The 13,905-nt window shown below is 44.3% G+C and overlaps 1 protein-coding gene across 1 annotated transcript in view; it reads right to left on the bottom strand.

The window, feature by feature from the left end:
- Nucleotides 1-13,905, bottom strand: part of T265_00468 (hypothetical protein) — a gene marked incomplete at both ends in the record, with an annotated part of 59,134 nt that overhangs the window by 11,840 nt on the left and 33,389 nt on the right. Inside the window, 5 exons of the mRNA XM_009164241.1 lie at nucleotides 3,146-3,248; nucleotides 5,860-6,216; nucleotides 6,428-6,734; nucleotides 10,154-10,396; nucleotides 10,578-10,991. Coding sequence (XP_009162505.1) covers nucleotides 3,146-3,248; nucleotides 5,860-6,216; nucleotides 6,428-6,734; nucleotides 10,154-10,396; nucleotides 10,578-10,991 — 1,424 coding nt within the window. The remainder of the gene's footprint in view (nucleotides 1-3,145; nucleotides 3,249-5,859; nucleotides 6,217-6,427; nucleotides 6,735-10,153; nucleotides 10,397-10,577; nucleotides 10,992-13,905) is intronic.

Raw genomic sequence — 13,905 nt, 5'->3', positions numbered from 1 at the left:
CATAAATCAGTCCCGTAAGTTGAAAATATCCCTTCACCCAAGTTTAATGTAACCGATTAAGCTAGCGCGAAGAGAGTAAATCAGCCTGAACTTTCAAGTTTGTCGTAAATGAGATGTGGTTGATCAGAGGTTCTAGTACTACAGAAACAACTTGGTTCCATCACACATTAACAACAGGCACTTAGTCTATGTCGGTTCGAAATGCATTACCGGTGTGCATCACATGCCGATCAAGCTGCGAACCAATGCGCCTAGTTGAGACAAGGAACTTAGCGAAATACACTCATTTGCAAACTAATTTGGCTTTGCGAGAGACTCATCTAGAACCCAGCTGAATTTCTCGTTTGTGATATTTCCGTCAACTTTATGTTCTACTCGAAACCTTATAAGTAGTGCATTACCAATATACGTACATCAGGGTATTTCGAATAGCGTAGCAACTGAAACATGAGGCGGCCTGGTGCAGCACATTCAGTTGCCTGGAAACATAACAAACGAGGGATTCAGCTGGGTTCCAGGTGAGTCTGTCGCAAAACCAAATTTGTTTGCAAATGAGTGCATTTCGCCAATTTCGTGCAATTTGGTTGACGGAAACTCGGGGACTGCGCCTATCTGATGAGCCCCAAAAAGGATGAAACCGGTCGTGGGCTGTCGAAGAATTTTTAGCAACCTTATGAGTAGTACATCATGAAGGAAAAACCCACTTTATTAAAACGAGGCGAAAAGTAGAAGCTACCCATAAAATGTCACCTTATTGACCAGTGGCCGTTGGACTTGAAGCTGAACGTTTTTTAGACTTGAAGCAGTGTGTTTTAGGCTGACCTCATATGGGTTGTAAGTAAAATCTGCAGCATATAAAAATATGATTCACACGCTATACACAGAATCAGCTATTGAAAAGCAGCGACCTATAAGCTCAGTGGGTCAACCATCGGTCATGTAGTTCGTTAAAGATTTGTCACTATTTAGGGAGCAAATGACCGTCTGCAAAGAAAAGATAAAAGTCGTATATTCGAAAATTACCCGGTAAGATAGGGTGACAAAAAAGGCAAGCACCAGTCGCATACCGCCAAAAGACACCCAAAACTAGTCATAATAGAGCTCTTGCTGACGAATACCTTTCCAGTGCTTTCGGGCGGCGGCATTCCTACTGAAGTCGGAAAACATTAGGGCCTTCGTACATATTATAATAAAGTATAATAACATGATATAGCATGTTCAACGACAGAGTCGAAAGCATTCGTTGTGCGCTGGACCTGCCATATCCCACCTTCGTCCATTTATGTTCAAGATATTTCTGTAAGTTTACCGCAGACTGAACTTGGCAGTTAGAGAGTCGCACCGGAAAAATCCCAGGTGACGCTCACGACACTACTCTACAGCATTAGCAAGAACGCCTGCGATAAGGCCCCATACGATTTGCTGATATTCATAAAGTTAACTAGTCTCCCCGCAAAGACAAGCAGCGGAAAAGTGGCTAAATATGGACCACTCATATCATCACAAGGAAAAAGGGCAAGGCTAGAGTAGAAAGGAACCAATCGAAGCCAAATAGATCGATCGGTTTCCTAAAGAAAAAAAAACTGAACTTCAAAAGAAATTAATGCCCTCCGGATGGCCATAAAACATTCAGTCAATAAAATTGATGCATGAAACAACAGCTAATTTAAAGCAATAGTACTTGTGAGGTTCCTGGTGTCAACACCACCAAACCGGGGGATACCTAATGCCTAATGGTGTTTAGTTCTAATTTTTTTGACAGACCAAAAAGCGCAAGCATTACTAGGAAATCAGACTAAGGCCACAAGGTCCATTCGCATGTGCTTAGTACCCATAAATTGCAAAAGATGTGGGACGTACAGCCTTTGAGACTTGGCCACTTCGGGTGGAAGATATGAGACACCTTTATATTCCCGACCACACAACCCCGGGACTACAGTTAAAAGGAGTTAGAACCAGCGGATTCGCATTGTGATTGGGAAACAAGTATTTGATGAAAGGGAAGGTGGTGCTTCACCCAAGCAGTACAACGAGCACTGCACAACCAAATGACTGGCCATGTGCTGTGCATACCGTGACCTTCTAACGAGAAGGGAGTTGTGCCTAAAGGTGGACAGTATTCGACATGGCAGAAGGAAATAGTGCTACGAAAGGTTTGCGTGTTGTTAGTGCTGTTTGCATTCTGTTATGGAGTCCACGTGACGCTCTTTGTACCTGAACGGAGACACTGAACGATATGACAGCTAACTAATGTCAACGGCTTTCATGCTATTAGTTTCTATTCAGATCATCTGACTATGCTGGAGGTGTAGGCACCTCGGGGTAGGCTAGCCATAGGCTCTAGAATTTGGCGCAGTGAATTTCCACCTTAGTGATTGGTTACTTCTTGAACCTAAGCACGGAAAACCAAAAGCAGGAATACGAGGAAATTTAAACACGAGATTCTATGGAAGAAAATTAAACTGCAGCATACCAGAAAACACTAGCAATACGGTTCGGCAGGCACATGGACAATAGAACACTAACAGATTATAGCCAATTTTTCTAAGTCACTGAGAAATGTGCACGCGCTGACAGGAAACTCAGAACCAACAATCCATCGTTCGTTAATAGAAAAACAAACCAATGCAAAATCCATAGCTAGTGACTGGTTAAATCAACAAACAAAGATGCTAAATAAATGTTTTATTGTACTGAACAAGACTGAGAACAAATGCGTGAGAACAAGGTCAAATAGTTCATGATCACGTAAGTACATGTTCTGTACGGAATCCTTTCACAGTGTAGCGTGCATCCATCCTGGAAGTGAGTGGCTAAGGAGAACGGCTAAGATTATCGGTATGGAAGTATAGATAAACAAGGCTTCACGAAGAGACAAACGTATCACCCTAGCCGGCTCGCCGGATCGTGCAACAAAGATCCAGGAGACTGCCTTCAGGACTGTGGAGGCTAATCACGAGTAATGAACGGGAGAGGCATGGCACATTTGCATGGTATGTGGTCTCAGTGCTTCAGTGGTTGTTTCCATTGACCCCGGGGTTGAGGTTTAGGAAATTCTGCCTTTCGGCCATCGATGGATAGGCTTGGTTCCACAGGACCCGTTGGCAAGTTAGTGACGACGGGTAATCGAGACCAGTTGACAAACGTGCGTAGTGGACGGACGGGCACGTTGATATTCAGTGCTTTCAGTCGCAAATTTCGATCCGACGTAAGGAGCACGATTTCACGATGAATCCGCATTGGCTGGTCTGTAAACGGGAGATATAAAACAACCACTTCAAAGGAATTATAAGCAAGGTAAATAAGTAAACATTGGAGTAGTTTTCGCAGGGTACACAGGAAACCAGTTACTAGTCGGAAGTGATATAGATGTGGCGGTGCCATAATAATAGACAGTAGCCAGCTGTGAAAAAGTTACGTGTACATGGGGACGTCACTTGTACCTTCGGGTGGCATAGCAGTTAGGCACCGATAGGGTGCTCCAGCTGAACGATTTTTTGAAGAGGTTGACGGTCCGAATTTTCCCACAGGTTCGTGAGATGCGCACTGCTGAGGATCCCCAATATGGATCCAACAGCTGTAAGCGTTTTAGTTAGAAACTGAGTTCATCTGCGGGGCATAATGTCGATTTGAAGTGTCTGACTTAACGAGGTATCTGCCATTCGGTCAAAGCTAAATCACTACACAAAGGCGGATCAAACGTGACAGACTTCATAGGACTTGGCAATACAATCCCAAGACCCGGGTCCATCGAACCCAACGACGTAACATGATGGAGAGTCATCCGTCTATAGATTGTTCTGTCATCCAACGAAGTTAACATCATCAACAATGAATAGATCCTTATACCAGAAATAAAAATTGTGAAACCGGGGACCACCGAAGATCATTCTACCACAAAAAATTGGAAACTACAACACTCACACAATCTGAATAACAAATGACTAACATCGGTAATATGCCATATCTTCCAACATCTCTAGCCAACCATGGGTCAGGTCACCTGGGTTCCACTCTGGGAAGCGAACGGCGCCAACTGCACTCAGACATTCCGTAAGATTTTTCATTCCGTATACACCACACTGAATTAGATATGGATAATAACGCTCATCTTGCCAAACACAGGAAGGGTCATGTAGGCCGCCAAACAGTTCATAACATCATTCACTTCATTCTTCCACTCAATATGCTATCATCCAGTAGGTTACACGTCTACGGTCTCTTGCGTAAGCGTGTTGAAAAGAATGGACCGGTCGATAGAACCGAACGCATTCTTGAAGTCAAGGAAAACCGAAATTGTATGGTTTCTACAAGCATGCCACTTCTCCAACATGGCTAAATGGGAAGCGGTGGGAGACATAACATTTCGCCGGCTGAAATCACGTCAACCAGAGGTCATCAATGGGGAATCACTTAAAGTTCCTATCAGCTCTGAGGGCAGTATCTCCGCGGACGACAATGAGGTTTGCCGATTACTCAAAAGTGAATTAAACACGCACATCTCCCAAGGCAAACCTGAGTTGCACACTAATCACAGCCCAAAGGATAACAAGTAACTTGCAACCAAGCAACAAAGATAAAATTACTTTGACCGAGGAATTCCATCCACAGTGATAAACTGAAGGTACAAATAGCAATTACAGAGGACTAAACAATTCATAGGGTGGTCGCTCTTGTTTACCGGTATTTGTGTGCCAAGCTGATGCTTGCTGATGTCATGCTGTCAATGATGATTCGCTTGCTGCAACAGGGATTCTGGGGAAAATAAAAGTGCGACTAACTAGCGATTCTAGATTCCCATGAGTTAAAAGGTGCGGAGCTTGGTCCCAACAGTTGTGAACACTGACTAGTATGCCGACTTATGAATATTCAGAATGTCTATCGAAGGAATTATCGATCCTAGCGAAGACTCTGATGGCAACAAAGGCATGGACTGGGAATTTCGAAGCATGAACAACTGCTATGTCCGAATCGGATGGTAATCTTCATGTGTGAATTTTTTAGCGGCCGACCGAATTTTAGAACATCCAATGGCTAACTAAACAGAGAAAATTATTCGTGAACTCCGCCAAATAATCTTATTTGCATACCAATGTGCTTTTTCTACGACAGACTCAAATGATTCCAACTGACTCTCTTGTTTATGCTGGTTCTCTGCAATTGAATGTGTGAATTTCTTGTTGCTCAAATGGCTGAACACCAATTATTCAGAAGCAGGCAACGACTGTACGTTGGATGCGAAATCACTAACAGGCCGTGAACACCTGCACCCAAACGCTACTGGCATGAAGGAAGTTTGCTTGTAGGGTAATTCGATCAGTTGCCCAAAGACTTCCACACAGAGGTCTACAAATATAGTCACTGTGTCACAGAATGACTGACATTTGTCTGGGCACGTCTCGGAATCCAAAACTTGTGGCTTATAGAAAAGTGTGTGGGCTGTTTCTAGTCTGCTAATGCCATTAAGCGAAACACTGACTGGCGTATTCGCAGCAATCTGCGAATCTGCAACCTCACAAATAAGTGAGTTGGACAATTACGACGACTAATAAATGGTAAGAAGTCTCTTGAATAACAAAGGTGAGTTCCGTATGCAATTCTCACGTATATCGAATTCTCTACCCATAAGCAATGGGTATTGAGAGGCTTGTGCATATATGTACCGTCAGTGACAGAAACTCCAGAAGCAAATAATGAGACCTTAGATAGAAAAACTAGTTAAAAAGCGCGGAGTAATAATTGTGAGCGAGTAGAAAATCCACAGCTAGCTTTCTTGTGGTATCCAAAAAGTACAAAAAGATAATGGTACTGACTACTGAGATAGGAAAATACGATGTGCTTAATTGTGAAAACTCTTACTGTTCGATTCACCAACAAGTCCCTGATCATTGCCCCGCCGTGAAGAAAATCGTTCAGGGTCTTCCTTGCAGAAGTGATTACAGCAGGCCAGTATTACATCATCATTCACTTGCCCGGGTGCCCGACCACCATTGATTTCGTTTCGAAAAGCGATCGTTTCCATGAAGCTTCCGCGAGCGGTCAACGCTCGGAGTCGAGTGTTTCTGTGCGCAAATTCGTGTTCCAGGTAAGTTATCGCTGCCCTAGCACGCTCTTGTATGAGACCAGCACGAGTTACGTCACCTTCCTCGTCGTCGGCTGTTCGCCAAGAGTTACTGCTGCTTCCGTATCGAGCAAGTGTGTCCAGTTCGTTCACCACTAAATGAAAAAAAACAAGCTCTTTGCTAAACAACTCAGACGATACAGCAAAATGAAGGTGTGGATCAAATACGATTGTTGGCTAAACCACAAGTCCCACTTGAAGGGTCCGTCTGGACAGTGGAAGAATCCTCACCACCAGAACACCCAAACTGCGATGGAATAATATAGAGCGGAGCTGTGATCAACAAAAGAGGTGAACGACACTTACCAACGATGGGTACTAGGACAGTGTAGTTCGACGACCGTTGAGCTAAAGTGGCGATCCCCTCGAGCCAATCAATGTAACAGTTTGTGTCCGGCAACAAATATATCGGGTGCACTTCTAATTCGACTGCACGGCGTCCTCCGGATGCGGCTTGTCTAATCGCATTCCGGCGCCAAGCGGCCAGCCTGGACTCCTCCTCTAGTTGTCGCTGAAGCAGAGCTCGTTGACGCTGAAGTGCAACAATATCACCTGATGCCTCATGTTCTGTCTCTTCTACTGGTTCGTACGGAACTGATGGCTTTTCATCACCCTATAAAACGATAGGCAATGAAAATCGACATCATAGGTTTTAATAAATGAACAGATCAATTACTAATGGAAGTTAAGTGCATTGAGGAAAGCTGCTTTATGAAGCTTGCAGAACTCGAAGATCCATAAGCTTTTAATGATGCACAAAAAGGAGGAGTAAAGCGGAATGGAAACAAAAAATCGAAAATGAGGGATGCCAGTCGTGCAGCAATTACAGTGACTGAGAAGAAATATCGCGCGAAACAGGTCAACCTGTTGACTACATAAAAAGCAGAAAATATGCTCACTGAATCGTTTACCCTCACATTGAATGATGTTGCATTGTCGCTAAATGCTCAGAATAACGAAGTTGTGGGTCATATCCAGTGTGTGGAAGGACTTAACTAGCCTTCAGAATTATAAGAAATTGTCTTGAAAAGAACGAATGAAGTTGCTTCCCTTTTGAATGAACAAGCGTCTCCGTTAAGAAACCAACCCAGGTTACGAATTAGTTTGACTGCGAAGTATCTAAGACATAAAAAACTGATATATTTGGTCGATAGACCGCTTACAATATCATATGGACTAATAATACCAAGCTCATTGGATTTTCAAGTAGCTCGATATTTCGAGTCCCTTGGTTGGGTGTCGTTTTTTGTGCAAACAGCTGCAGGAATATGACACACAAAAGAACGAAACAATCAAGAAAATTAACCGACCGTTTTCGAGATTGGAAATTTAATAGGGGACCTTGTGACAGTGGGATCCACACTCCTCTGCAAACTCACGCTTGCGTGATGGAATGAATGCGAATGAACATAGTATGTTCCGAAAAAATATGCGCACAAGACATACGAAGGTACTTGAATCCCTGACACTTGAAGAAATAGGGTATGGCACTTACATTGTATGCGTTAACCTGCGTCTGCACTTGCCATGGGTGGCGAAACGTTGAAAAATGCTACCGGTTTCGTCCATCTGTGCTAGTGATAGTGAAGAGGGGATCTAACTGCAAATTTCGAGAGGATGGCCTTTATCAAGGTGAGCGACCTATGGCGCCTATGAAAGACACGGTGTAGAACGCTACAATCCGAGCTATTTTACCATACGAATGCGAACCCTGGCCTATTAGTGTTGATAAACCTCGTAGGCTGACCGTTTTTGATAACTGCTATCTACACAACATTGCATATGTAGAATGGCAACACGTCAGTAATCATGAACTCCATCACTGTGTGTTGGCGACTATAAACCCACGATTGAAACATATCGGTTCACAACATCAGATCAAACGGCGCTCCGAAAACCTCCCTAATGATTCTCACCGTGCTTTATTCCCACAGGCTGGTTTTAGTCTGATGAAAAAGCGAATTGGGCAAACCTAGAGTATGGGTTTATCAAAAATTTCAAATGAATCTCATTTTCTATTGGTACGATTCGTAACCCACAAAGCCGACCAGTGCTGGCAAACTGCACTGAGAAAAATGACCCGAAACCGGAGTCAGTGCTGCAGGTGGTTACCATTCTCTTCTTAACTATAGCATGAAGATTACCAAAAATGTCATAACCACGCCACAAGCCCTAACTAGTCCAGCAATCCAAGCGATCGGAACACAGCGTTCGAAACCTCAAACAACAAACCGCTGAAGATCAGTTAGATCGTGTGCGATGGCGCCACTAAAACTGGAAGATTGACAATACTGTGTCCTTATCAAAAAACATCAAAAGAAGCGGCTTCTTAAGAAAATTGGCTGCGAAGGACTGTTGCGACAAGCCACATGGTCCGGCAGAAAGAATCGAGCATGGCATCAAGCAAAGAACGTGTTTCTAATGCAAGGAATTCCAAATAGTATTTTCATCCCAAACGAACGACTTTAGAAAAATTCCAGTCACACAACTGGGACGTGAGACTAACGCTACTTTACCGGTGTTCATGATGAGAGGATGGGACACTGTGGAATAACTGAAGCGACTGTTTAAAAATTCGTAAACTCAGGCCAAAAACTCTACACAGACCACATCTCAAAGCCAGGTTTCAAGCAAACATGACTAACAGGATAGGCAATTTGAGTGCGAGTTGGAGGGACGCTGTAGCGTTCGACTGAGATCCCGAGATATGGTCCCGTTGGGTGACAAGGTGGGAGAACTCCAAAGCGTACCAGACAAGCAATTCAGTAAGCACTATCGTTTGGGCTGTCCAACGTATCATCATAAAAGATAACAAAACGGAAGAAATTGCTTCATTTAGATACCCGGTTTTCGCTATCTTACTTACTCAATATGCCGAAGCAGTTCAACGTCAGATTACCACGGCCAGACACCAGTTATGCAGTGGTCCAAGTTCCTATTGATGACTGCGACTGATTTACCCACAAAACTCCGGGTCTTCAACGCAGCTGCTTGCCTTATCTTAGTTAATGCCTACATAGCGAGTTGGAGGTTTTTTATTGCTGGGGCCTCCATAGAAACTCTGAAAGTTCACTGCATGGAGTGATGAAATCCGGAAGGGGTGCGAAGGCCTATCGAGTCTATCACTTGGGTTCAAGTAGAACATACGGTTGACGAAAGCTCGGGGACTTCGCCTACCTGATGAGCTCCAGAAAGGGCGAAACCAGTCGTGAGCTGCCGAAGAGTTTTCAGCAACCTTGTGAGTAGAGTCCTTTAAGGAAATTCTGTCTCTTCAACGATGATGTCTAGGAGTTTTTCACGCATGGGTGACGCTGAGGTTGTCAAACAAGCCCTAGCTATTCCACTGTGTAAAGGGTGGTGTTACTGCCTTGGAGGACCATGAACACACGGGTTGCTGCGGTCAAGGGTTACATGGAGCAAGTCGGTCTTTATGCGGCCTAACCGATGCATCACTGAAATTATTACTGAGTTGCGGTTCGCGCAGCTATGATAGCAAGTTGTCCTATATAGGCAGCTTCCATTCTCGCAGTTGACTGAAGATAACTCTGAAGATAGTTACCGAGGAGTAAGATGGGTACAAGAACAAGTTTTACCAGAAGTGAGCGAAACACTTAAGCGATCAGAAGAACAGAACAAAAACTGGCCTCATCAACGGCCATCTGCTGAAGGCCAATGTATATGACAATCTTAATGGCGCCTTATCACAAAAAAGACCTCAGTGCAGTTTATAAATAATCGGCCTGTATGGACAGTGTAAGAGGAGTAAAACAGTTATATATGGCCGAAAAATTTCCTTCCTCAGATAAAAAGTACGGTATTAACTAGCTGGAAAACAATTTTATAACAATATCGATGCTGTAGATTGCAATGTCGCACTGATAAGGGCCATACAATGAACGCAATATCCGGGAACAAGCCGTATCGTAAGACTTGACAAATTTCGAGTCAGAGACCAAAACAGAAATCTTAGACGGTTCATATCAAAGTGAATAAATCATACTCAAAACATCAACTACGATGTTGCGAACTTACGAAGCCAGCTGATTCACTCTCGGAAACCCGTCGCTCGTCAGAAATACTCGGGTCAGTCTGCTTGTCCTCTTTACGTTCTGACATCTCGCGCTCTATGACAGCTTCGTAGACACCTCGGTCTACATCGTAGCTCAACACGGGCGAATCAATACCACAGAGGAAGTCACCAAACAAGACGATCTTTTCAACTCGGACGAAGTCCGCTACGGTCTCCGCTGTCCAGTGGCCGGAATAAGTGTACATCTGTGTTGGATGCGCAAGAGTGTGAGATGATAAAACATCGAGTCAGAGCAGATTTAATTGAGGTGGCAACCAGTTCAAGAAATAATAAGTAAGCAACCAGAAAAATAACATAACAGCATCCAATTTCGGCTTATGAAGGAATCGGGAAACTAATAACGAGGCCTTAGTAGTGAGAACTTACTTTTGGAACCAAGTCTAACATCGGTTTAAATCCAGCACACACGGCCTCTTCAAAAAGAAATGCATTCTCGAAATTCCCACCTAGGCAAGTATGTGCTTCAGCTGAAGTATCCTCTTCTAGATCCTGACCTTCAACTCTATCTTTAGATTGAAGCACCATCGAAGTGGTGGGAGTGAGTTCTTCGTAGCGCGGACGGAGGGGGTTTCGATTCATCCAGTTAGCAGCCTGTGTACAGAGACTGGCTATTAACTGCCAGTCATTTAGACATGGTCGCAGGGTGGGATCACGGTGATTTGGTGGAGGAAGCCAGTGTTCGGGATGCAGGATCATCCACTCAGACCACAGCCGAAGCGCAGACAGCAGTAATCGTGCGTCGGGAGGTAACCACCAAGCAGGGGCATCCTGAGGAATAGGCTGGCGGACAGATGAGGATATGAAAGATATAAGGAGAAAGCGTTCGCCAAATACGCAATACAACTAATTTTTTGCCAACCATGGATCGTGTATGATAATACGTTGCTGCGAAATACCAAAGCACTTGGGCGTTGATTGCCAGGGAAGAGAGACGAGAGTAACTGAAGTGCATAAAGTAAGACAGCAAAGTAGAAAGGAACCGAAAAAATATCAGCGAGCTTAAGCATAAGACTAAACGAGTTGAAACTACTGCGCAACTACTAGTTACGGGAAAACGCTATGTGAGTGAGGGTGTCTAGCAATGGTGAAAGGATCACTTTGTTCGCGCTGCGTCCACTTCCAGTCAGACTAGGCGCCGGCAAACATGGCACTCATTAGGTAAAAGTACAACTGCGCAGATAAATGAATTCACTGAACACTTAGAGGAGCTCACATACCGTATCAATCAAATCTTGGGATAACACATTGTATGTTGAGTGTGGCACACATTCAGAAAGGCGTAGAAAGAATATTATGTATCTATGTCGTATTTGATCACAGTGGACAACTGACGTCTTCCCTAGAAGTTCGACGCCGGAGTAAACTCAAATTGCAAAGATTGTTTCCATTACAGAGTTGAAAAAATAGGTGATGTGGTCAACAATGGCGAATACATTCTTTGACGGCATCCCCTGTATGCGTTCGGGGAATGCTGAGATGTAGCAAGCATGCTGAAGATTTGCGGTGCACCGTTGAAGGAAAGGCATTTTCAGAATGCGACAGGGTTGACTGAACTGAATGTTGTTTTTAAGCTTGAGACGACTGTTGTCGGTCTTCAAGAGATGTGACAGAGTGTATAGATATGGTAGGTTCACTAGCAATTTGGACGGGTTCCTGCTTACTTTTTACGCGAATGCTTCTCACGAGTGCTTGTAAGTGCATGCACGAGAATAACTGTTAGCAGGTTAGAAATGATCGTAACCAGACTAATACCCGACTGGTTAGTACATTCAGTTCAAGTGCCCTTATAAAAATCGGAATAATAACTGAAAACTGTCACTCCTCACACTTCTAGAACTTTTAGCCTTGCTATTCTCATAATGCTGTACCAATGAACCGTAAGACCTTAACCCCAGACTAGCTCTTAACGCGAGTACTCGTATTAAAAAAAGTTGCAGTTCTCCAGATTGTTACTTGTTAGCATTTTGGACATGGCGGCACACCCCTAGGACAGATGGACTGAAAATGGAAGTGGAGCTTATTGAGTACACAGTGAGAAGGTCCCAGTTAGTTCTTCACCACTGGTGCGAAGGTATTTCAAACGGCAGTATCCCAAGAGATTACATTCTGAATATAGCATACGTCAATTGTACAACACGGAATGAAGGCGTAACAGATGTAAACCTGACAATTTGAGAGGACAGCATAGATTCAGGGGGAGGTAGGCGAGCGAAAACAATAAGCAATGGACTAACGACTTGAGAAGCTCCATTGTCATACTACTAGAGGAAAGCCAATAGTGGGTGATATCCTGTTTCATTAACGGTTTGTCGAGTAGTATATGAGGAAGACGTTAGGGTCAGGCGAATACACAGCATTAACACTTGTTGGTGCTGGCACGTAAATAGCGGAGGTCTGCAATAACAAGCTAAAGGGGTGCTGACGGAACCGAGTAACTAATGGGCTAAGAAATAAATCTTACTTCCCGTGCAGTGGAAGGGACGAACGCCGACTGGGAATCGGGGGTAGAACTATTAAGATGACAGAATTGGGTATCAGCAATCTCACACGCCTAAAAGGATAACACTCACTGTGAATTAAAATTACAACCTAAGGCACGATCTTTTATCAATCCAGAAAGTTGGTCCATGCAGTGGAATCACAAATGCGGGTTTCGACATGATGAAATTCAGAAGACTACTTGGTTAGGGTAATAATATCACGCTGGACTACGGGGTAACCAACTACGTCGTCTCTTCATAGGATGATGTGTTAGAGACTACCTGACAGCACCGTATCCTCAGTAAGTAGACATACAACGAAGTAGCGAATGGAGCCCCAAACTAGAGGGATCAAATTACCTTATTGGAACAAAATTAGGCTATCCAAAGTGTAGGAACAAAGCAGCTTTTGAGTAGACCGTACCAAGTTTTGTAGTTTTCACAGGGCAAAAGCCGATTATTGACTCCGAAAATGCTCAGTAGCGTCCAACCGTCACGAAGAGACTGGACAAAGTGTAGGACAAAGCAGCTTTTGAGTAGACCGTACCAAGTTTTGTAGTTTTCACAGGGCAAAAGCCGATTATTGACTCCGAAAATGCTTAATAGCGTCCAACCGTCACGAAGAGACTGGACCTTACCGTGGTGTGACGGTTTGCGCACCTAAGCGATCCATTGAGCTATACTGGAGAGTGCCCGCGACACTCACAGAGTCTCTCATACCAGGTTGGTCAATGGTTAGAGGTCTGACGAACACAGTCTCCTGGCCCTCCAGGTTGGGGGTTGGAACATGTGGCGACTTGTTCCGTAGAAATGGTAATGCATTTGCATTTCCCGCCAAACACCGCTGCCTTGCGGTTAGGCTTTTGAGCCGAAGGCTTTGGTTGAGGACCCTAATCGTCCTCCTGTCTAGGTGTGGTCGCCCTGGCAGTATCCCAGCCCACGTACAACCATGAATCGCACATATACAAATAAACTCATGCCACATCGGCCGTCGCGTGGTGCCATCAGCCGGGTCGCCTTACTTGCTGCATACAGCAGGGCGGGTAAGCGAAAACATGCTACTGCTGACGCCTCCCTTCCTTCTCCTTCACATACTTTTTCTTCCCCCTCTCCCCACCCCATTAATAACTCTCTCCTTGTAGGCCCAGCACTTAGGACTGATGACTCCGTTCGTCATGAATCGGTTTTGCGTGCAGCGTCTGCTCGTCACATGG

Source organism: Opisthorchis viverrini (assembly GCF_000715545.1).
Source record: "Opisthorchis viverrini unplaced genomic scaffold opera_v5_4, whole genome shotgun sequence".
Taxonomy (NCBI): Eukaryota; Metazoa; Platyhelminthes; class Trematoda; order Opisthorchiida; family Opisthorchiidae; genus Opisthorchis; species Opisthorchis viverrini.
This window is presented reverse-complemented; position numbering and strand designations above follow the sequence as displayed.